Source organism: Carcharodon carcharias, chromosome 18, assembly GCF_017639515.1.
Source record: "Carcharodon carcharias isolate sCarCar2 chromosome 18, sCarCar2.pri, whole genome shotgun sequence".
Classification (NCBI taxonomy): domain Eukaryota; kingdom Metazoa; phylum Chordata; class Chondrichthyes; order Lamniformes; family Lamnidae; genus Carcharodon; species Carcharodon carcharias.
Genome location: NC_054484.1, coordinates 57,978,061 through 58,003,575, shown reverse-complemented (window position 1 = coordinate 58,003,575; position 25,515 = coordinate 57,978,061). Strand labels below are relative to the sequence as shown.

General features: G+C 39.5%; 2 protein-coding genes across 5 annotated transcripts in view; one reads left to right on the top strand and one right to left on the bottom strand.

Annotated features, from left to right (window-relative positions):
- pdk3a (pyruvate dehydrogenase kinase, isozyme 3a) overlaps window positions 1-11,743 on the top strand; it is an 84,780-nt gene extending 73,037 nt beyond the window's left edge. For 2 of the 4 annotated variants that reach the window (XR_005945795.1, XM_041210799.1), the window contains exon 12: window positions 11,363-11,743. Coding sequence is in view for 2 of the 4 variants with exons in the window: in XM_041210799.1 (XP_041066733.1) it covers window positions 11,363-11,381 (19 nt within the window). In the remaining 2 variants the exon portion in view is untranslated. Of the gene's footprint in view, window positions 1-604; window positions 1,636-11,362 lie in introns of those variants that run through there. The other 2 variants (XR_005945796.1, XM_041210800.1) reach the window with 1 other exon arrangement.
- Window positions 11,744-14,288: 2,545 nt separating this feature from the next.
- LOC121290807 (choline-phosphate cytidylyltransferase B) overlaps window positions 14,289-25,515 on the bottom strand; it is a 74,183-nt gene continuing 62,956 nt past the window's right edge. Inside the window, exons 6-8 of the mRNA XM_041211755.1 lie at window positions 21,269-21,411; window positions 17,082-17,270; window positions 14,289-14,666 (exon numbers count right to left, since the gene is read on the bottom strand). Coding sequence (XP_041067689.1) covers window positions 14,466-14,666; window positions 17,082-17,270; window positions 21,269-21,411 — 533 coding nt within the window. The 3' untranslated portion in view covers window positions 14,289-14,465. The remainder of the gene's footprint in view (window positions 14,667-17,081; window positions 17,271-21,268; window positions 21,412-25,515) is intronic.

Sequence of the window (25,515 nt, the reverse complement as noted above, 5' to 3'; positions counted from 1 at the left end):
CTCAATTGCTTAAAGCATGAACCCCTTCATCACAGTATGGCTTGAAAGCGAACCAAGAGAAGCATATTCTTCAAAACTCAAAATATAAAGGAGTATTTTTGTTGCTGTCTTTGTAAAAAATAGTAATATGTACTCCAAGCTATGAGCTGCGACAAATTGTGGGTTTCAAAGTGAAACTCTATGGAGGTCAAAAATGCAGATAACTAAAATGAAAATTTATCTGAATCCATGAATATTAACTAGAAATGTTAATAGAAAATTGATTTATTTCCATCTGATAAATTATCCATTGCCCAATGCTGATACCTGCCATTTTGTAAATGATGATTTATTTAGTAAAATAATTTACAGTTTATTTGTCTGTTGGCAGTCCTTCATTCTTCCTTCCTCAACAAAGTTAGGTTCTATTATTGGTTTAAGGATTTTTTTTTAAAGAGTTTGGATCCCTAGCCTGTGCACTTTCAATGATTTTCTTATTCATCCCATTGTACGAGGGCAAATAATTCTCTTCCAGTACTGTCTAGAAGCGATTAGTACAGTGCGCACAAGAAGTGCACTCCTTGATCCAAAAGTCAGCATCTGAACTTTTTTTTATTTTAATTAGATACAAAACAAAGAACTCTGGGACATTTAGGTTGCAGCCAAGTGGAGAGGAGGAAATCTGGGAACTTCTGGGCACCAACAGAAGAAAATCCAAGTTGTCAAGTATTGTTCAGAACAATGTTTAAATTCCTCCTCACAAAAACAGTAGTATTGTCTTTAATTAAGTAAGACTTGTATTTTCTTTAAAATAGGTTTTGGTGTTTTTTAGCACTTCAAAATTAAAGCTAAAGTTAAATATATTCAATTGATACCAACTCTTGGTTTCATGTTCTTAACTGCCATAAATCTTTTCAGTACTGATACCACCATGCTTGCTTATATTCTGATGCTGTGTTACTTCCAATGTGTGAAGCTGCTCCAAAACTCATCAAACAAAACACATTTCATATTCTTCCAATTTGCTGGAGGGCTACTGTACTGACAGAAATACCCAAGTTTAATTGTTTCAAGAAAAACAATACATATTGGAAAAAATGAATATTAGCTGGTTATTTGGCCCATATTGCATTTGTACTAAAGATGTTTAACATTGGGATTCCATAGCTGGTCTGATTCAATTCTGTTCTGGTGAGAAGATCTCGGTGAAGTCTTTTCCAGTATTCAAGATTACAATAACTCCTATGTATCTGCTGTCAAAATAATGTAAATAAACCTGGGGCAACTCTCCAGGCAGACTTTAGTAAGCTCATAGCTACTTTGGACTTATAAGATAGGGTCAGATTGAGAGGGCTCTTCGCTCATTTGATCTCATTCTTCCATAGGTTCAAACATAGTGTGCCAGATCTTGCCAGAGTCGGGATCTCACAGTGTGATCTATTAATTAAATGCTTTTCTGCGCCTTTCAACTCAATGTTTTTGCATTGTAAGTTGCTTGAAGTGTGAGTTGACGACAGTTTGGCAAGGGCAAATGGGCATGTGGGGCCTCAATGAACATCAAAACCAAAGATGCATCCCTTTAACCAATGTGATTTAAAGATAAAGAAGGAAACAAGGTCAACTAAGAAAGTGGATGAACTAAAGTCAAATCAGATATAGAAAGAAAGAGAGGGAAAGATTGGTCATAAAGGGAAACATGATTTTTATTATTAAAATGACATTTTAAAAATGTCCAACTATAGTTAATGGCAACAAGGAATGGGGCTTCATAGTTTAAGTTGTCTAATTTCTGGACCAGAAAGTTGATCAAGTAACAATTACTGAAAGTTACTTATGCTGTTAATTACCAGATTTGAATTTTTGTGAAAAGTTTAATGGACAACAAATGTGGAAATTCAGTAAGTTCTTAAAAATAACAGGGAGGCTAAGAGCAAGATGTCATTTGTGGAAAGTGAATGGCAGAGCAGCATAAACCAACCAGATGGGGATTCACGTCTCACTTTATCTTAATTCCCTAAATGTCCTGGCCATTTGCATATTTAATAGAGTATGCAACATTTTTTTTCAAACATGCTTGAAGCAGTTGAGACCTTTCTCCTTGGGGTGGGTTGGAGGAAGATTTGGTAGAGGCATACAAAATCCTGAGGGGTCTGGACTGAGTAATTGGGGAAAAACTGTTCCCATTGGTGGAAGGATCGAGAACCAGCAGGCACAGATTCCATTTTATTTAGGCCCCTCATAATTTTATATACCTCAATTAAAGCTCCCCTCCTCTGTTCAAAAGGAGGCAAAAGAAGCAATGGAGAAATGAGGAAAAACCTTTTCATGCAGCAAGTGCTTAGGATCTGGAATGCACTGCCTGAGAATATGGTGGGGGCAGGTTCAAGCAAGGCATTTAAGAGGGAATTGAACTATTATCTGAAAAGGAAGAATGTGCAGGACTGTGGAGAGAAGGCCAGGGAATGGCACACGGAAATTGCTCCTTGTGTGCTGTAACCATTCTGTGAGGATTCTGATGTTTGTTGAGCTTCAAATTTGGATACAAAATTGACTCAGAGGCACAAAGTAAAGGGTAAGAGTCAATGGGTGTTTTCATGACTAAGGTGGGGTTCAAGCAGGTTTAGTACATGTTACATATCATTAATATAAACTTGAATATTGGGGGCATGTTTAAGAAGTTTGCAGGTGATATGAAAATTGGTTGTGTGGTTGATGGTAAGGGCAAAAGCTGCAGACTGCAGGAAGATGCTAAAGGAATAGCCAGGTGGGCAGAAAGGTGGCAAATTGAATTCAATCTGGAGAAGTATGAGGTAGTACATTTTGGGGAGGGGGAAAAAGGCAAGGGAATATACAATAAAAGGTAGAATTCTGAAAAGTGTAAAGGAACAGAGGGACATTGGAGTTCATGTTCACAGATCTCTGAAGGTATCAGATCAGGGAGACAAGATGATTAAAAAGACTGATGGCATACTTTTAATTTATTGGCTGAGACCCAGAGTATAAGAACAGGGAGCTTAAGCTATAACTGTATTAAAATGTTGCTGGAGTACCATGTCACCAGATTACAGGATGGTTATCAGAGAGGGTACAGAGATTTACGAGGATGTTGCCAAGAATGGAAAATTTTGGCCATGAGGAAAGATTGGATAGGCTGGGGTTGTTTTCTTTTGAACGCAGGAGGGGAGCTTTAATTGAAGTATATAAAATTATGGGCAGGATTTTCCCCCCTGTTGGGGGCAAAGTTGAAGGGCGGGCGCATGGGTGCACTTCTGATCGGCGCCCCCGATTGGGGGTGTGGTGCCATTTTACGTGGGTGGGCCAATTAAGGTCCACCCAGCGTGACGTCCGCACAGAAGCGCTGTGCGCTCCCTGTGCGGGCGGGGAGGATTCCCAAAATCAAGAGTGCGCTCTTTCGCGCATGCACACAAAAGAGCGCACTCATCACCCTGAGGCTAAATGCAGCCTCACGGAGAACGGCTGTAAATGTAAAAATGCTAAAAATAGAAAAACAAAATTTTCCTAACATCCCCTCATGTGACACTCACATGAATAGGGACATGTCCATAATTTTTACAAAAACTTTATTAAAATTTTTAAAAACCTACATGAAACCTCATCCCGCCCCTGGATGAGGTTTCATGCTTTTTCTAATTCGTGCCGGGACTCCTGGCCTGCCCACCAACCTTAAGGTTGGACGGGCAGGTCCTTTAATTACTTAATTGTCTCTGTCAATGGCCTCAGTTGGCATTAACAGGATGGTGGGCGCACAGCTGATTTCACTGCCCCTCCGCCTACCTGAAAACTTAAATGGGGCACGGTGATGTCGGGAGTTCCAACCGACGTCACCACGCGTCATTTTATGCATCGGCGAGCGGGCCCCGCCCCCGCTCACTGACGCATAAAATCCTGCTCTGAGGGGCCTAAATAAAATGGATATGAATGATCTATTTTCATTAGCAGAGAGGTCAATAACAAGGGAGCATAGATTTAAAGTGATTGATGGAAGGATTAGATTTGAAAAATTATTTCACCCCAGAGAGTGGTGGAGGTCTGAAACTCACTTCCTAAAAGCCTGCTAGAAGCAGAAATCTCTGTATTTAAAAAATACTTAGATAAGCACTTGAAGTGCTGAAGCCTACAGGGCTGGGACCTTGAGCTGGAAAGTGGGATTAGGTTGAATGGTTCTTATCTGGCTAACACAGAAATATTGAGCTGATTGGCTTCCTTCTCTACCATAAATTTTCTGTTTCTATTACAGCATTTAGCTTGTTGAGTGATCTGAGCCATTTTTCCTGGCAACCTCATCCAACAATATATTGCCCACATTGTTAAAGAAAATATACTCCCAGATAGCTTTTAAATTTGTTTTTCCCAACTTAACCTGTTACATTATGTGCTGCTGACAAAGTGCGTTAATTTCTCTATACCATCTTTTATGCGTCAATTAACACCCGACTGAGATGTTTTTTGAAGCTGAAAAGTTATAGCTTATTAACTTGCTTCTCATTGTTTCCCTCTGGCATCAGGATTATCCTAATTGCTCACCTTTGCACTACCTCACAGGCTTTGCATTGCAGTGACCAGAATTCTGTACAGTCCTCTAGATGCTGCCTCAACCAGAGCATTAGACAATGCAATATGATAGATTTAAGCTGTCAGTTCAAGCTTCCACTAGCCCTAAAGGTAACCTCCTTCTGCCTGCAGAAACAGTAATGCATAATGTGAACTGAACAGGACAGGTCGTATTTCATGACACATCTGGAACCGCTTTCAAACTTTGATTCTTCTAAAGTCTTCCATAATGGGTTTAATTTGCTCACTTAAGAATCACTTCTCAAGAAACTCCATACAGTTCTGGTCACAACATTACAGGAAGGATGTGATTGCAATCGAGAGGATACAGAGGAGATTTATAATGCTAGAAATAGATAATTTTAACTATAAGGAATGATAGAATGAGCTGAGATTAGTCATCAGTGGTGGTCTTGTGCAGAAAAATTCAAGATTGGCTAACTGATGCAGAAGCCTATATTTTCAAGGTACCTTTCACATGAGAAATGCTTCTTACAAAACTCACTGGGTTAGATTACAAAAACAAAAATACCTGGAAAAACTCAGCAGGTCTAGCAGCATCTGCGGAGAGGAATACAGTTAACGTTTCGAGTCCAAATGACCCTTCAACAGAACTAAGTAAAATTAGAAGAGGTGAAATATAAGCTGGTTTAAGGGGGACAAGTAGTACTTGTCCCACCCCCCCCCCCACCCACCCCTCTTAAACCAGCTTATATTTCCTTTCTTCTACTTTTACTTAGTTCTGTTGAAGGGTCATTCGGACTCGAAACGTTAATTGTGTTCCTCTCTGCAGTTGCTGCTAGACCTGCTGAGTTTTTCCAGGTATTTTTGTTTTTGTTTTGGATTTCCAGCATCTGCAGTTTTTTGCTTTTATCACGGTTAGATTATTCAATTAAGAAACTACTTACATCTGCTCAATTAGAAGGGAAATAAAACCTTGCATTTATATCGTCTTTCACATGCCCGGGATGTCCTAAAGTGACGGTTCACAGCCAACAAATTATTTTGTGAAGTGTAAGCATTGTTGTTTTGTAGGCAAATATAGCAGCTAATTTTGTGCACAGGAAGTTCCCATGAACAATAATGGGATGAAAGACCAATTTTTTAAAAAATGGATCAATATTGGCCAGGACACCGAGAGCTCCCTGCTCTTTAAAATAAAATGCCATGGAATCTTTTATATCAGCTGAAACCGATTGACAGGGGTCTCAGTGTACAGCTTTAAGAAAATGACAGTGCTTATATGAACACAGCGGTTCATCTGTATTGTACTGAAGCATTAACATGGTTTTATGTGCTGAAGTGGGGCTTCACAATACAATCTTCTGTCTCCACCAAACCAAACCGACAAAATTGCCAGGCTATGGAACAGTACGCTGATTGCTAAATGGTGATGTATAAAAGTGTCAAATCGTTACATCAATCAATCATCGAAGTTCTTGACGTGGAAGTGAGAATAGTAGAGTATTATACACATATAATGACTCAGAAATGTGCTGCTTAAACTCCAGTTTGAGCTTTGAAATTATATGAGCAAGTCAAACCCAAAGTTTTGTGTTCCAGCTGCACCATGTAAAAATACTACAGCCAACCCTACCCTTCATATTATCTTATTTCTGCAAGTAGCAGATTTCCTGAACTGCTAGTGGAAGCTTGATCTGATAGTTACAGTTTAAGTATTTACACACTCAGTTTAAAACTAGTCATTAATTTCAACACCAAAATGAATTTGACAACTATACATTTAAGCAGATCATACTTTGTGCAGGAACCTTTTAAGTATCACTTTTGGCCTGTCACCCATGGTGTTTTTTTTATATTCCGCCCCAATATTTTTACGACTGTGTTGATCCAGGTTGAAACACAAGATCATCTGGCAATACATATTCTTAAAAACACTAGCTGCCAACATTCAAATGGCTCAATTGGTAATAGCAGTGTGTTGTGCTGTTTAGGATTTGTTATAAAAAAATTCATAGGACTACTATCAAACTATTACTGATTATGCAGTTTGGTGCAGTCTACATTCCCAAATAGAAAATAGAGAAAAATAAAGCAGCAAATCGCTTTTGCACAACAGCTGACAGCTTAAGGTAGCAAAAATTATTCTGCATATATCTGCAGAGATCTTGAATAAGTCAACTACAGGGCTAAGGGGATTGGGGAACATGAGTGGTAAAAGATTTGGTTTAAAAAAAGCTGAGGCTTTCCCCAGATGTTGCTGAGCAGAAGCAAGTCACCAAGTTAAAATTTCTTTGGTTCATCTGTACTTATAGAGCCAAATTTTGATTTTTTTCCTGAGAATTGAAAAAGGTTTATTGGAAGCCTGTGGGTAAAGATTCTGCCTAATAATTTACGTTTCCGCCCACACTAGTTTGCACAAGCACAAACATTAAAAGATCCATGAACCAAGCCCAATGGAATGTGTAAAAATAAAATAACACAGATGCTGGCAATCTGAAATAAAAACAGAAAATGCTGTAAATACTCAGCAGGTCAGGCGGCATCTGTGGAATGAAATAGAGTTAACTTTTCAATTTGATTATCCTTCATCAGAACTGAGGAAAAAATGGAACATAATTGATTTTTTTCTTTGCATTGAAATTCAAAAAGCATTCATTTATATATTTAGGAGAAGTAATCCGGTGCAGTTTTGTTAATACATCTGGAAAATTGGTTTATCACAAAAAAAAGCGTTTTTAGTAAGTATCTAGATCTTCACCCATGAGTAATCAGATATTAAATCACTAAACATGCCTTTGAAGATCTATACTGGACCATTTAGCTTTATTTGTGTACACTAGTTGAGTTCTTAGTAAAGTGAGTATTTTTAATATGTAAATTATTTTAAAACAGTGGATTATTAGTGCCCGTGTGCCCCCCAAAAATGCTCAGGTTAGAAAGCCTCCTCAAACTGCCACAGACTGGAGCAATTGGTGGAAAATTGCCATCCTCATAATTTTGATCTGGGCATGTGATCAGTTCTGTAGACGGGGCTAGCTTCAGGTGAAATGGTTTTCAATAAGAATATAAAATAGTATATAAAATAAAATGTTTTTTAAGCCAACATTAAAGATTATGAAAACAAGATTTATGCTTGATGTAATTTGATTTTTAAAATTCCCAATCTTTTGCATTGGTACAGAATATTTCACAAATTTCATGTTGACGATACCAGGCCACAAATTAGAGGAAACTTTCCTTAGATGCTACAAATTGGCCAATGCCCTGGTTAATTTAACAAATGTCTGAGACGCAGACATGTAGAGGATGCACAATTTGGGAAAACTTCAAATACAGGTTTCTTTCCATCTCATCCTTTAATCACTTTTTAACAATGATTGAATCTCTAATACAATATGTATAGAAATATTTTTGTAGAAAAACAGTGCTGAAAAGGTCTGGTAGTACCTGTGGAGGGAGAAACAGAGTTAACATTTTGAGTCCAATATGACTTCTTCAGAACTGAAATTTCTTAACTCGTTCTCTCTCCTCAGATGCTGCCAGACCTGCTGGGTTTTGCCAGCACGTTCTGTTTTTGTTTCAGGTCTCCAGTATCTGCAGTATTTTGCTTTTATATCTTTGTAGTAATGGCACTTGGAAAAAGTGGACTGCAATTGGAGATGACACAGCACATACAGTGACCAAGTGGAGATCACTTGCTTTAAACTTAATCTTTATTGTTCTTTTCTGTTTGTATTTTTGTATTACTGAGAGTCAGTATATCTCAATAAATAAAACTTACATTAAAGTGTGTGACTGATACTGTCATTTTTAAAAAAAAAAAGTTGAACAAAATGGCCACAGGAACAACATACCATCTCCACATGTTGAATTGTATGTTCATAAACTGGAGTATGAATCAACATTTCGGAGTACAGAATACATGGACAGAATATAGTACAAAAGCTTCAAATAACATATATCAAGGTATTACTGCACAAATCACCTCAGAAGAAGTCAAAATGGAGGACACTTTTTTGGTCAACTTGTGAGGAAAAAGAACCAGATATAAACCAGCCACCATTCATCAGTTTTCAACTCTGGTGATCTGAAGACCAGAAAAAGTCACACTTTTGCTTTTGCCATCCACAAAGTTTTCCTGCGTTTTGAGTTTTGTGCTGCTCTTGGTCTTTTTAATCTATTGGAGCTCATCCCTCCACTTACCCAATTACTTATCAACAGAAGAGATGCAAGTTGTTCCTTGGTAAGATTCATTTTCTCTGGTTAATGCTTGACTAACTGTTTAGATGAAGAAAATGTAAATTAGGGGGGGATTGTTTTTTTAAACTGCATATCATCAGCCTTCCCTAACAAAGGAATTCCACAATCCATTTTACATTGCAACACCCAAATTATAGACAGAAAATCATGGAAATAAAATCGTAGCATTTAAGAACTTTAGTTCTACAACTGTAAGCTAGAAATTCCAGGCTAACTGTTCTGACCTACTTGTACTGGCTTTTTATTTGCTTCGACCTAATGATCTCTAACTAATCTCCAGTTAGGAAATGTCTCTTCTGGTACTCATGGATGCTTTATTAACATCAGATGAGATCTTTAAATCTGGAATGATTCTATAGCCAACTACCCTCCTTAGGAATTTAATTAAGAAGTTAGCTGATGTGTTGAATGAACACGGAATTTATTTCAGAGACTTCCACAAGTTATGCATGGCTTGTAGCCATGTTTTACCTATAAGTACTAACTGTTGTCTGGCAGCAGCTTCCTAGGTCTCCTAATTTAAGAAGGGCTTCTCCTGCTTTTGAAGACTTTCTGATTAATTGGGAACGTGTTCCCACTGTAAACAATGAACAAATTAAAAAGTATGGAAATAGGTCATTCTTAGCCCAGCAGTATTATGGCTTGTAGCTGATGCTGAATGCTTGAATAGTAGTATCTGCCTATGCACTTCTTATTTTACACAGTTTGCTTCATTACAAGGTGCATTGCACCCAGCTGAGCTGAGCTGAAGCTTTAAGCAAGATCTGTGACCCATTACCACCCAAAAATTAATTTATTTCTAGTATTACTGAACAAAATGCTCCAGTAAAATAAATGCAGCACAGCTACCTGCGTGAAAGAGAAATTTTGAAAACTGCTAGAAGGTGCTTGTCATCATAAACTGTTTAGAAATCCCACACAAAATAATCAATCTAGTTGCCTGCAGAAACAATGTAAAGTAGGTTTACGAGTGGTATAGGATAGTATTGCTTTGTTCACTTCAGCTGCAATATAACTAATATCCCAGACTGGACAATCAGAAGTCTCCGTTTGGACAACTTCCATATACAATTGAATATTCCTTTCATCATCGGGTGCCCCTGTACTGAAACGGTTTTGATCAAAGTCTTAAATGACATGCTATATGACTGTGACAAAGTAAACTTTCCCTCCTCATCCTTCTTGTCTGCAGACTTTGATAGATTTAACCACACCATACTCTGCCAATGCTTCTCCACCGTCCTGCAGCTGGGTGGGATTGCTCTCACATGGTGCCATTCTTAGCTAGCTTATTATTTGCGATGGCTTCTTTTGCTGCTCCCACACCGTTACCTCTGGTGTCCCCCAAGGATGTATCCTTGGCCCCCTCCTATTTCTCATCTACATGCTGCCCCTCAGCAACATCATCTGAAGGCACAGCATTAGCTTTCACATGTATGCTGCCAACACCACACACACACCACCGCCTTTTTGACTCCTCCACAATTGCTAAATTATCAGCCTGCTTATTCAGCATCCGATACTAGATGAACAGCAATTTCCCCCAATTAAATATTGGAAAGACTGAAGCCATTGTTTTCAGTCATTGCTCCGGTCTTCATTGCCGAGCTACTGGCTCCACCCCTCTCCGAGCAACAGTTTGAAATCAAACCAATCTCTTCACAATCTTCTTGTTACACTTGACCCGGAGATGAACTTCCAACATTGTATTAGCACCATCATGTCTATTTCCACTTCCGTAATATTGCCTGTCTTTGCCCTTGCCTCAGCTCGTCAGCTACCAAAACCCTCTTTCATGACCTTGTCACCTCCAGATATGACTATTTCAATGCTCTCCTGGTTGTTCTCCCACTTTCTATTCTCCATAAACAAGAGGTAATTCGAAGCTCTGTTTCCTGTGTCTTAACTTGCACCAAGTCCCATTCCCCAATCACCCGGTGTTCACTATTCTACATTGGCTCCTGTTTGATTTTAAAATTCTCATCCTTTTTTAAGTCCTTTAATGGCCTCACCCCTCCCTAACTCTGTAATCTCTAGCCCAACAATCCTCTGAGATATCTGCGCTTATCTGATTCTGGTCTCTTGAGCATTCCCCAATTTTAATTGCTCCACCATTGGTGGCTACACCTTCAGTTGCCTAGACCCTAAACTCTGGAACCCTCCCGAAGTCGCACTATCTTGCTTTCCTCTTTGAAGACACTCCTTAACTGACCTCTTTGACCAAGCTTTTGGTCATCCGACCTAATATCTCTTTTTGTGGCTTATCATATTTTGTTCTATAACACTCCTGTAAAGTGCCTTGGGATGTTTTATTACGTTAAAGGTGCTATGTAAATGTAAGTTGTTGGATGAAATAAGCTCAGAGTGCTATTAATATTAGACCTTAACACCAAGCATATCTATCTGGGCAGCTACTAAACCTTAACTCTATATGTATGCATTCATATCAAATCTTATCAGAAGTCACAGTAAATTTGTTCTTTCCTTCATTGTTGATAGCATATTTTTATTTGGAAAAATTTTTAAATTGTAATTAAAAGCTTTTACACCTTAAATATTATACTTGTGAAAATCTTGTATTTTACAGAGGTTCTGTAATTCACTGAGGCTTGGATAACATCACTAAGCGTGAGAAGTTTGTAATATCCTCTGAATCTTTGAGATCAGAGCCATCTAATATTATGAAGAGACAAAGAGAAAGAGAGGTCCATGGAGTCGTTGATTTTATTTGTTTTGGATCCTTTTAACGCCAGCAGAGACTTTCACAGAAGATGCTAATAATCACATCTCTATTGTTGAAGGATCGTGAATTTTGACAACAGATTTCTGTAAGTCCATTGAAAAGTGTATTGGATTAGTACAGCAATATCTACTACTCTGTTGAGAAAACTTCTAATCAGTTTGAAAGGTAATAATGTATGGATTTTAAAATTGTGTTTGGAATAAATAAAGCCTGACTTTATCCTCATTAAAATGACTCTATTGCTACTCAGCTGCCTTGCAGGAAAGGCACTGCAGCTTTTGAAAGATTGAATCTCTCTTCACTGCTGACGAAGCTCAGTATTTGCATTCAATTCTTGTTTATCCTATATACGGTGTCACATGAATGGTCTTGTCATAGGGCATTCTGATCGTTATTCTAAAGAAGAATATTGCCAATGCCCAGCAACTGGAAAATAATAGAACTTAAACTTATGAGATTTCCTTTTATTGGCCTTCTCCCTTTTCAGTGCTCATTGCTGGTGTATGTATTCAACTTTCTCTTCCATGCAGACATTTATAGATAACATATTGAGTCCTATAGTCTCTGTCAACTTCCTGCCAACTTTTCTATGAAAAATTATAATGTCCTCACATATAATGGTAACTACCAATTGTCACACTGTAATTATGCTGTCGTAACATCTCAGTTTCAAGTCTCCCAGCTTTTCAGTACTTACTATGGAAAGTTGCTCTGCTCCTACCAACTCTACTCAGTTTCTCAAATGATTGTAAGATGTGCTATTTAACAGTATGTTAAAATAACCATATCATTTGAAGTGTGGACCAAATATCTGATTTTAAAATCGGGGATGAATTACATCTTTGCACACTGGTCCGATTATCCTCCACCCTCTAATCTTGCTTCAACTAAAGATTACTCTTGCTCTTGGCTCCCTCTGTGCTGCCCGACAGAAGATTGACCAGTAAGGCAATGAAATGGAGAGGATACGACAGATGATGATGCATTTAGATTGATGCTTCTCCAGCACTGAGAAATAGTTTCCACTTTACATGCGGCCAAGATGACAGTTCAATTCTGGGGCTAGGTCCTGCCCTTACTGGTGAAACATGAGATCCCCTGATCAAGGCTGTTTGACTGACGCAGCCTGGAAACCACATGCAGTGTGTCTCGTATCATATTATACTTGTTTCAAACAGTGCCAAAGAGAGTTGGATTATAAAGTGAAGCAAAGGGTGTTTAAAAAGTGTTTTGAGAAAATGAGCATTTGTGTCTGATCTCAAAACATTCAAAATTTGCATGTTGGAGTGCAGCTCAGTGCATTGCACAGCCCGCTGTGGAAATTCAGTATTGCCAGGCACATGACATTCACTGCAGCTTCTGATCTCAAACTAATAGAATAACTTTTTAAAAAAAAAATAGTGGTCCAAAAGGTCTCCCTCTGTGTTGTATGATTCTATGATGAGAAGAAAGCTTTCCCCAAGTGAAATTTGTATTCAAACACAGTGACCCAGAATTTGCTGGAGTGTGGCATCCTCCAGCATACCCCATTATTAGTTTGTTTCTTCACCTTTCAACTGAAAAACTTTGTTATTAGTTTGCATTTCTAGCAATTTGATGTGCAATGTGGCTAAATCAAGGGGGCATCTGGGGCCTTGTTAAACAATGGGATCAACAGTGTATCTCCTTAACCAATGAAACTAAAGATAGAAAGAAAACAACAGAGAAGACAATAGGTTGAATTACAGTCAAATTAGAAGAAGATAGAGAGAAAGAAAGATTGGATTAAAATATATAAAATACAGAAAGAATAAAAAAGATTTTTTTGAATTTTTAATTACTAAAAACCTCAAATAACAATTTACTGCTGACAGGAATGAGGCACCTAAGTTTCAGTTGTTCCCTTTCTGTGCCACAGAGGGGTGGGTTAGCATTGGAGGAACATAAATATCATCATTAAAAGAGTCTTTACATCATTAGGTACCAGCCCTAATTTTCTATGGCAAGTTTGTTTCTTTTTAACAGCACAAATGCAGCAATTCCTTGAAAATTCATGGGGAGGTTGACAGTAGACTCCTGTTTTCTTGAAGCAGAACAGGGCGAATCTTTCAGCAATTTGTGGTGATTCACAACTCGCAGGGTATCTCCTCTTTGTCACTAATTGCTGGGTTATTTACACACTAATAATGGTGTATGTTTAAATTCACCGTTATTTTCCCAGCGAATTCTGGCCAATGTTTCCACAACTGGATTTAAAACCAGATTTAACTGGTTTGCTTATTCCTATGATGATAATCATGCAAGAGCTCAAAATGAGATGTTCAGTTGATGTTAAAGTAAATTCTGTATTTGAAAAATACCTTCCATTTAACAACCATTCCTTTCCTCCCCGCTCATTAATTTAGCAAATTCTAATTGGTGGGTTATTATGATTTTATCTATCCAATGTTTTTATCATTTTTATGGAACATTTTGGGAAAAGGTTACTTTTTAAAAAGCCACCTTATGAAACTTCTAATTATGATCTAAGTCAGGGAGGAGGAAGTCTTACAGTTTGCATTCATTGCTTTGTGCATTATGCCAGCCATTTTGGTTATGATACTTGATTTGGCAAATTCAAATCCATTTTCATTGGATCAGACTGAAACATTTTATCTACACATTCCTATTAGAGTTGCAGTCTGAGATTCTTTTGGTTTTGCATTGAGGGACACCTCATATGATAATTCTATCAACATGGGAACCATTATGCCAACATTAAATATAGCGCAAATTCTTGTAGTGGGGAACAATCTAAAAATGGCTATTTGTGATGTATGCACTAAAAACATGTAGTAATAATAGAATTGGTCAGACTTTGTTAAGTGCCTGAGAATAATGGAGAGGAAAAATAAAAGGCTAAGGTTTGCCTGAGATTATATCATTGCTGATCCTGTTCATCTGCTCACGTGCTGCAGGTTCCCATCATTCACTTCTCATCCTCTTCTCCATCACTGATGCTACTGATGGAGGCAGAAGCAGCTTTTGGGGAAGATGGGGGTGAGGTTTTGGTAAAGGGCCACTGGAACGTTGGGGACTGGGACCGTTCTCTTGTTGGGCTACTTGAGGGGCTTTGTCTTGGAGACAGAGCTTGGAGCATCCGACCCCCTCTCTCCTGAAAAACCTGTTTCTGTAAGGTATGAAAACAAAAAGAAAAACTGTGTAAACCTTTAAGTAATGCTTGAGCAAGCATGACCAGATGACCTGAATTTAATAAATGCTAATGAAAAATTAATTTTAATTTAGCGAATAGTTGAGTGGTACAACAGAGATTTTAAACTAAATGTGTGGAATTCATTGGGCACCTACCAAAGCCTCCTGGATTTATGCAGGAACCAAACCTAATAGCTATTGCCTTGACACTAAGTCCAACATGCCATACCGCGCAACATGAAATATGATTACAAACTCTAATGATATTAATACCGACTCCCTGAACACGGCTAACTAAAACAGGCACAAAGATTAGGCCAAAGTTTTATTAATTTTTTCTGCAATGCCGGTTCTTTTTTTAAATGTTGGTCTATGTAAAGTTCTGGGTGAATCAACTGTCTCTTGTTTTGGTGATTTTTCAAATTAAATCGGATCAGATTCTGATTGAAAATGAACATTTGATTGATGCTAACCAATATTGCCTTTGGCAGTGAAAAGGGTGCCTTGCATATTTTTCATTTAAGATGCATTTTTCCCATTTTATGTGCCAACTTTTCTCACATCAATGTCTTCTGAAGGAATTGACTGGTTCCATGGGTGGAAGGTGGTCATTATTTAGATCTCAGCCTTAATAGTAACTTTTAACAAGTTATTTGAGGGATACCCCAGCCAAACCTGACCCTGTCCTCATCCATCATGATCACACACAATCAAACACATACATTTTCAAGAAACATCACTGGATAATGATCAGAAGTGGGAATTCTGGCCATGTTCCCCTTATCTAAGCATGGGCTTTGAGGCTAGCTCGACTAGCTCTAGTGCTGCCTTTACCGAGATCTGTTATTTCAATATAAATTGGGAATTGAACCTGTAATGTTCATGGTCTCTATGGCTTTGCCACTCAATGCATGTTTTGTTGAACATTCGGAAGAGGTGCCTTACTCTCATTATGGTCCAATCACCACCCATCCCAATGTACAGATAACCTGCATCCAGCCAGGATTTTGCCTTTGCTACTCTTTGGTTGAAAGTGGAAAGCAATTACTTAACAAACAATGCAACAAATTACTGCCATGTATGATTAGCTTTGTGTCAGTCTCCCAAAATCTTTTTTTATCTTGTGGAAAACAGAAATCCAATTTTCCTTTTTTGATGGCAGTTATTTATTTAAAATAACTTTCTCTCCTTTGCAGCAAGTCTGTAATTCAACTCTCAGCTGGTCTTGTGTGGAGAATTTCAGGACTCATTTCATAACCTCAATTGAAAAGAATCTGGTGCTGAGGCCAGCATTGCTCACTGTTTAGCATTAGCAAAGGAACAGGAACGTTGCTAGTTACTAACATGAAACGCTCCATTCACAGGAACATAGGACTTAGCAGCAGAAGACTTCGGAGGAGTAGGCCATTTGGCCTTTCGAGCCTGCTCCGCCATCCAGAAAGATCATGGTTGATATGGTTGTGGTCTCAACTCCACTTCCCTGCCTGGCGCCCATAACCCTCGACTCTCTTGTCGGTCAAAAATCTAACTCTGCCTTTAATAAATTCAGTGATCCAGCCTCCGCTGCTTTCTGGGGAAGAAAAGTCCACATATATTAACAACCCTCAGAGAGAGAAAAAACTCACCTGAGTCTTAAAAGGGAGACCTCTTATTCTTAAACTACGTCCCCTAGTTTTAGCCTCCCCCACAAATGGAAACATCCTCCCTGTATCTACCCTGTCAAGCCCCCTCACCTCTTATTCTTCTAAACTCCAATGGGTATAGGCTCAATCTGTTCAACCTTCATAAGAAAAGCCCTTCATCCCAAGAATGAGTCAGGTGAACAGTCAGTCAGTAACAATGCAATGCCATAAATTTGGCATTATCGTTGCAATTCTGCCTCCCACTTCAAGCTGCATCTGTGGTGTGTCCTACATTTGTGCAGACCTGTGTAGATGTTTACCTTTTATTTCCCAGAGATACTTTTATGTTGATTATGTGCTTCAGAAGCTTGGTACTCCACCCCTACAGAATAAAGGAGAGAAAATCTACAACTCTGACAAAGCCTGAGATCTAATTCTCTTTGGGTCCCAGTAGCCAGCACTGACCTGCAGAAAATGCAACCCCTTTATCCTATCAGTCTATAATTTACAACATGCTTCTAAATTTAAAAATGGAGAATGATGCTTAGCTGTCACATGTATCTACTCAAGTACTGTTCTCTCTGCAGTTTTATGCATCAACACAAGAGTGTCTTGAGAAACCTGTGTTTATTATAAAGAATCGCAAAGAAGTTAGCTCTGTTTAACTTTATCTGTAGGTACAGTGATCTTTTGTAGTGTTTATGGTAGACAACTGACATACTAGTAGAACGTTTCCACCAACTTCTTGGAAATTAATCTGGGGTACACACCCAAGTTCCATCTGGGCCAAATAGCTCTAAAAAGTTTCCAATAAATTCACGTGACTTCTCTTCCCACTTTTGTATAAGGTCATGGCTTTTTTCCTCCACTTTGTAAACAAATTCTTTTGATTTTTCCTCTACATTCTTCACTTTTTCTTTCATTTTGTCAACATGGTTTTGGAAGCGGTACTTCTTTTCCTGAAAAAAATGAAATATTTTGCTCAGTGACTGTAAATAAATATATGAAAATGGAATACACTGCAACCTAATTCTATTTATTTCCTTTTTTAAAAAAAATATCCGTTCTCAAGTTCCCTTCCCTTCACAGTCCCATAAACAGTTCCTCATCAAGAAAGTAGGTAACCTGTTTCTGGCCTTTGCCAGCGCTGATCCTAAGCTAATCACAATTAGGTGGAACAAGAAAACAGTGCCATCCAGATTTTTAGCTCCCCACATCCCTCCAAGAAGTGTTTATGTTTTGCTCAGCACTTTTCTCAGCCAAGACCCAGAACTCGGTGTCAGAAGTTGAGCCTACATGATTGCAACCTATCCGACCCATAAACACCAAACTAAAACATGGCAAAAGTTGGTTAACAGTCCCAAAAAGCTAAAACATCCCAAAAAAAGAAAAACCAAAAAACGGATAGACCAAAAACAATCCAAAAGATATGTCGGATGAAAAGGAAGTGTTAAGTACTATGGCCTCAGCTTTTCATCATATTTACTAATGCCTTGGATGAAGGAATCAGAAATTGTTTTTCCAGGTCAATTTTAATTTTATCAGTGCAGTGAGTTATGTATATGGGAGCCGAAAGTCCCAAAGGGACAAAGCCAGACTAAGCAGGGGGGCTGTCTCATGTTCGTATCTTCCTGTATTACATTGATTTTACTGATGCTTAAAAGCTGAAGTACAAAAAAGTGCAGCCTGCAGCAGTGGTACATCTTTGGAACTTACCAAAGGGAAATGAGAGCATGAGGGGACTTGGAGTCCCCCTGAGAACATTTTATTTGAAGCCATTTTGGAGTCTACTGTATTTCTGTCTTTCAAGCTAAAAACAATTTCTTCCAGAAAAGTTACAGATATTTCAAATATGGAAAGAAACGTAGTTTGTTTGAACTTCAAAACAGCTTTGTAGGGCCCAGTAAATCTGATGACAAAAACAACTTGTATTTATATAGGACCTTTAACATAGGAACATATCTCAAGGCACTTCACAAGAGTGTTATAAAACAAAATTTGACACTAAGCCTTATAAGGAGATTTTAATGCAGATGACCAAAAGCTTAGCCAACGAAACAGATTTTAAGGAAAATCTTAATTAATGTAGAGGGGCAGAGAGATTTAGGGATGGAATTCCAGAGTTAAGGACCTTGGCAGCTGAAGGCACAGTCACCAATGATGGAGCAATTAAAATCAGGGCTACTCAAGAGGCCAGAGTTAGGGAAGGCAAAGGACATGGAGGGATTTGAAAACAAGGATGAGAATTTTATAATCAAGGTATTACTTAACTGAGAGCCAATGTTAATTGTATGCAGTTATTGGTTATTAACTGGGGATTTACTTGTGCCCTATTATTAGACACAGACCGAAACTGGTTGCTGGGTTAGGAGGTGCATACTCATAAGGTGTAACTCTGTGAATAAACCTTCATTGAAGCGTGTAAAGATTGATTCTGAGCAGAATTTTATGCCGCATGATTTTACAGTCTCACCAAAGTCAATGGGCTTTTGAATGGCTTGCTGCATTTTACAACCCTGCCCCCACCTCGATAGGGCCATAAAATTCCACCCTCTAGTTCTATCCTTCACCTGCTGGCTTTCTGGTTAATAAAAAGGCAATAGAGGTCAGCGATGCATCTTGGCGATGGGTGAAAGGGATTTGATGCAAGTTAAGGCAAGAGTAGCAGAGTTTTGGATTATGTCAAGTTTATGGTGGAAAAAACCTGGGAGGCCAGCCAGGAGTGAATTGGAATGGTCAATTTTGGAGGCAGCAAAGCGTTTCAGTATCAGATGAGCTGTGGTGGGGCATAGTCAGGCAGTGTTACAGAGGTTGAAATAGACATGGATATATGGCCAGAAGTTCACCTCAGGGTCACCAAGTTTGCAAACAGCCTGGTTCAGCCTTTGACATTTGCCATGGAGAGGAATGGCATTGGTGGTTAAGAGGCAGAGTTTGTGTCAATATGTAGTTGGAGGAAATTTCTGCTCATCCAGTACTAGATAGCAACAAACAATTTGACTATTTAGTGACAGTAGAAGGATCAAGAGATCTGGTGGTGAGGTAGAGTTGAGTGTCATCAACGTACATGTGGAAACTGCACCAAGGGACTGCACGTAGATAAGAATTAAGTCAGGATCAAGAATAGATCCTTGGCAGAGTGGTTGGAGGGGCAGTGGTGGCACCGGAGGTAATCGTGTAGGAACAGGATGTATTTCTCTGGCTACGATTAGGCTAGATAAGAATGGACAACATTGGAGAGGCATTGAATGAGGATATTGTGACAACTTCATCAAAGGTTGATAATGTTGAGGAGGAATAGTTTATTTCAAGTCACAGTCATATAAGATGTTATGTGTGACTTTAAGACCCCAGATACATTACATTCATTTATGGACTGAACTCTTTTACAATGCAAGTCTACACTAAGCCCAAATAGTAGTGGAATCTACATGGGCAAAACAAAACCAACTCACAATCACATTTGTATGTCTAATAATCCAGAGGCAGGTGCTAGATTAGATTACTTGGCAGTAAGCCTATATTTTGGACTGTTTTTGGCTTGTCACTTTTTTTAAAATGATGTTTTTTGCTTTTTGAGGCTTTTGTCCAACTTCTCCCAATGTTTTAGTTTGACATTACTTTTCACCACAAACAGGCCAATTATCCACAGCTTACAGCATAGTAGAACACAGCAATAAAATCCTAAATATAGATATCTCAGTGTTGTTCTTTAAATTAAGCAAAGATCATTACTATTCCAACTTCAGTCCCTCAATTCTGCACATGTAGTGGTAGGACTGCTCCAGTATAACCAATCAATGTATTCACAGCAGGAACACTATCCTTATCTCTTAAGCACTTCATTCATTTAAGCTTTAAGAAAATAAACTATCACATTAGACAATTTTGGCCATGTCCCAGAAGGTTTCTTTCAGAAAATTAACTTTCTTTTTTAAAGCAGCCTTTTAGCAGCTGATTGACATGTAGCCCTCAGAAACCATTAGCTCATCTGAAAACGTTTGATTCGAGTTTGTGTGCAACTAACAATGCGGAAAATGCCGATTTATTGCTTCCAAGAGCGTTCAGTCCTCCCATCTGACCAATCCTAATGAGAAAAGCAAATCTTTCTTGTAAAATGCTGACAAACCAGTTAAACTGTTGACAGTTGGCTTGAACCGCTGACTATTGGCATGTAAGCCCACTACTATATAATGAGTGAAAAATAAGATAAATTATAATAGGAATTTCTTGCAGTGACGAAGAACATAACAAAGTTCTACTGGATGCCAAAAGCCTCCTTTGCTTTCATTCTCAAATGGATACAATGGAGATAAACCATAACTTTCCACTGCCAGCAGTGTAGGCTTCCTGCCTCTGGATAGCACAACAGCAAACCATAGTTGCTAACATTTTGAATATGTCTGGCTGGTGCAATCTTGTTTTGCTGCTTCTTAGTTGGATGGGCATCTGGGAAAAAGCAATTCAAGAAACAGGGGAAGACAAAAAAAAAACTGGCTGAGAACTCTGGTCAGCACTAGGAACAGCACTGGCAGTTAACCACACAAAGAAATAGGTGACTCAGGCCCAGCAGGAAAAAAGGAAACGTGGCAGCAACACTGCCAAAGAGAACAGGGAGAAACGAACTAAAATAACAAACTATTGAAGCAAACTTATAGTTTGTTCATCAACATGCATTAAACAGCACAAATCTTCAACACCAAGGTTATTTTATTCTGTTCATATAACTGCAATGAAAATCATGCAGAGTGTACATCAGTTAGAGTCTAAGCAGGGCAGCTTTTTGTTATTGTGAACAGGGACTTTGTTTCCCAGCAGCCCAGAATCTTTGATACAGAGAAAAGTGCATTGTAAGCAATCCTTTCAAGTATGAGCCAGACAAAGTTAGCATTTAATTTGGACATTGTACAATAACATATTCACAGTAGGAAAGGCCACAAGATAATAGGAGACTCACATTTATGAAACTAACGTTAAGCTCTTTGGCTGTGTAGCCTCTCTGGAGGTTACGTCGGGCATAAACATCATAATCTCGTACAATTCTGGTGATAAGGTCAGAGGTGGAGATGCCCTCTGTTCTTTGAGTGGGAACAAACATGCCTAAAAATTTTTAAAAGATTGCAATAAGTCACTGAAATATTATTCAAATGCATTATTTAGTAGCTGCAAAATGAGAGACGCTTCATTACACCAGTGTGTACACTTCAAAAGTGCTTTATCAGCTATAAAGAGCTTTGGGATGTTCTAAGATAATGAAAAGCATTACATAGATGCAAGTCTTCCTTTAAATGCCAATTTTTTTCCTCCCTCAAACTATGTGGTAAATAAAAGTTGTGCCAATGCAGTGTGTGAACCTTTTACTTCACAATGTTGGGTCTGTCAAGCCTGTTTCTGTTCTGGTGGTAGTGTCAAGTAGTTGAACTTGGCAGCTTTTTCCTCAAATGTAAAATTTGTCTACTGTGCCTTTAGGTAGGTTTAATCACCCAAGAAAAACGCTTGAGAGCCTTGGCTTCTTCCATAGTGCCAAAATGCCAGCTGCTGGTTGAACACAGAGCTGCACTGACAGATACTAAGATCAATTGAAGGTTTTCCAGCATCCGTAGTTTTTTGGTTTTATCTTAAGGTTTAAGCCTCTTGGCCAGACACCTGAAAAAATATACTAAGGAGTAATTGGGAAACAAAATACAAATAACTCAAAAAATACAACATTGTAAGGAATGGAAGGATATATCAAATATGCAATGTGCTTCCTCAACTATCTGTTTAAATCCCTCCAAGCAGGTTTATAGCCCTTCCATAGCACCAAGATAGCCCCAACGAAAGTCACAAATAACATTCTTTATTATTGTAAGTGTAGGGTACTAACTGTCCTCATTCTCCTGGATCTGTGTAGCATTCAGTTTGACTGACCATGCCGTTCACCTCTAGAATCTCTCCTCCACTGTCCACTTGATGAAACTGTTCTTGCTTAGTTGTATACTTACCTATCTGAGCATAGTTATGGCACCCCTACTAATAACTTCTCTCACTTCCAGCACTGTGACCTTCAAAGTCTCATAAAGGATCCATCTTTCACAACCTGCACTCCCCACCATCCCCCTCCCCTCCCACCCAACCCCACCTACTGCTTCCTCATCCACACCCAGCTTCTTGAAGACATCATACGCAGACATGGGCCCAGATTCTCAGCATGACGGAGAGCCTCCCTGTTGTGGCAAAAATGGCAGAAGTGGCTGAAAATTGTAATTCCTGCCTGAACATGGCAATTCCCAATTCATGGGTGTGGAAATGGGACCGGGAGCGTTTTGTGCATGTCCATTTTACAGAGGCAGCTGGCTACTTAAGATGCAGCCCCCACTCAAGTGGGATTTTTGTAGGCCAGAAATGTGAAGCTCAAAGTGCGCAGATTAGACCTGGTAAGAGCAGGTCTGAGCTTTATGGGTTTGATTGAATAGCCAGGGTACCCCTTTGGAGAGGGAAGGTATCCCTGTGCAATTTGCTTTAAATTTTTATTAACTGCCCCCGAAGTGGCACAAAATCAATTCCAACTGTCTTCCCTTAACCCAAAGTAGTAAGAGGGTGGGCTGTTGCTGTCAGGGAAACTATTTTTTTGCCCCTACTGACTCATGCATCCAGGTGGCAGGAAGAACTTTTTGCTGGAGAAGGACGTATAGCGCTCTGTGCAAAGGAACGTACAAGCTGGGCATGGTACCCTTGCACAGAGAGACCATAGAAGCCAGTCACCGTGAGCAGCTGGTGGCCAGAGGGAGGGCAGAAGGTCAGAAGGAAGAGGCTGCTACCTATGCACCAGGAAGGAGGAGGAGGAAGGGCGGAACAACCAGGTACTACGCTGTGGGATGAGTGTGCAGACCTAGGACTTCCTACCTCAACATGACGGATAACCAGTGTGGAAGGCGACTGAAGCTAAGCCATGAGGTGGTGACAGACATATTCGCATGGTCCAGCAGCAACTTGAGCAACATGCCATGCCAATAGCTGTGAAGGTAATGGTCATTCTCAACTTCTATGTCTCATGGATCATCAGCAGACCTGTGTGTTATATCCCAGTCAGCAACACACAGCTGCATTAAGTCTGTAAATAATGCTCTGTTTGCACGTGTGAGGGATCACATTCATTTCCTTGTAGATTTGACATCTTCAGACGCAGAAAGCCATGGCCTTTGTTCAATTAACAGGCTTCCCTCAGGTGCAGGGTGTTATTGATTGAAACCATGTCAACATAAAGGCCCCAACTCAACATGTGGACATCTTTTGTCAATCAGATGTCCTTTCATTCAATGTTGTGGTCACAAACCACATGTACAAGTTTCCCTGGAGCTGCCATGACTCCTTCATACCAAGGAGTCCCCAACTCCCTCAGCCATTTCAGCCACCAGTGCAGATCCATGGTTGACTTCTAGGGGACAAGGACTACTCCTTAAGAACTTGGATAATGGCCCCCTTTAGGAGACCGAGGCAGAGCGCAATGAAAGCAACAGCCGTGCCACCATCAGGAGTATCATCAAGCAGGCCATTGGCATTTTAAAAATGCGCTTTAAATGCCTCGATCGTTAAGGTGAGCTCTGCAATATGCCCCAGGAAAAATAGTAGCTCAGGGAGGACAAAAACCTCCCATGGAGCAGAAGAGCGAAAGCTCACTTGATCTTGATTTTCACTATGATTTTTAGTGCTGCATGCTGCACAACATCATGCTGTGGAGGGACCTACAAATTGTTGATGACAAGGTCATGGGCAGGACTCCAGACTACGAGGAGGAGGAGGAGGATGATGAGGATGATGAGGAGGAAATCGAGGGGGAAGCCATCCCCCCATTCTGAAGATTCAAAAATGGATGGAACGAGGTGACAGCCAATGGCAAAGCAACTGGGAAGCATGGCCATATAACCATGACTGACTCTGTGCAGGAGGGGATTGTTGCCAGCTGGATCCTAGTGCAAAGTAGATTCTCATAAGGTCCTCCCAATTGTCATCAACCAGTCCCTGGTAACAAACTCGTCAAACTCGTCATTGACTCCACAATTATTCAATGGACTGCTCATCCCACAAGGGAGAGAATCAACAGCAATGAGTTGGACTCAGTCACATTCATTACGGTGAAACCCTCACCATCATAACCATTGGCCTCATCATATTGCAAACAGACATGGTAATAAGTGTTACAGACAGGAGGGGGCTAATTTAAATAACACTAATTTTTCCTCTCACCGCCCATCTGTAAAAAGAAAGGTGTTTTGATTTGTTTCCCTCTTTATAAATGGCAGTATATTTCCCAGCCCCTTGGTTTTGTTGTCATCCAATTTTCTATTAATAATCCCACAGAAAACTCAAAATCGGATGAACTCAAAGGGTTAGTTTATTTGCACGCACTCAAAATGTGAAATGAAGGTTTGCAATGTCCCCTCGTATTCAGGTAGAAAAGAGAGGGATAGAGAAAAGAAAGATTTACTGTACAGAGAACACAGAGAAAAAAAAATATTGTTTCACGTGGGTTCCACGTGAATCAAAGTCCAATGAGGTATACATCCACGGATGTCGGGTTGAAAACCGCTGCAGGATAATTCACTTTTCCAGTTGTGTTGACTTCACAGGATGAGACAGGCATGCAGAGATGAGTCAGTCTTGTAGGTGATGGTACAGACTTCCAGTAGAAGCAGGGTAGATGGAGCCAGGTGTCCAACCTGGGCCAGAGCTCCTTTGGTATGGCCTGCTAATCAGATGTTAAACAGCAGACTGAGTTTTTCAGTTCAGTAAGGCAATATTACTTGTTCCACAAGCCAGAGGCCCATGTCACATGACTCCCACCTCTCCTCCATCTTTGAGAAAGGCTATGTATCCACTGTCTGGATTCCAAAGATGATTAAACACCTCATTAGGAACTGAAAGGAAGGTTCTGGGGTCTTTGTCTTAGCAGGCGATCCATCTTTGTCTTAGCAGGCGATCCATCCCCTTTCAACCAGCCAGGTTATTAAATACAGATGGCCTTTGTATAGCTGTCTTTGAAGTTGAGCTGTATAGGCCAGAGGGAGTCATTAGTGGCTCCTCAGAGATAACGAGGTGTGAGTTTTCCTAAAGTGGCTTCCTCAGGGGTCACAGGCTGACACAGTTTTAGCCATTTTAAGGGTCTTTGTTCAGTTTTTAAACTTTAGAAATAGCAATGATATTTATTTTATAAAGATATATAGT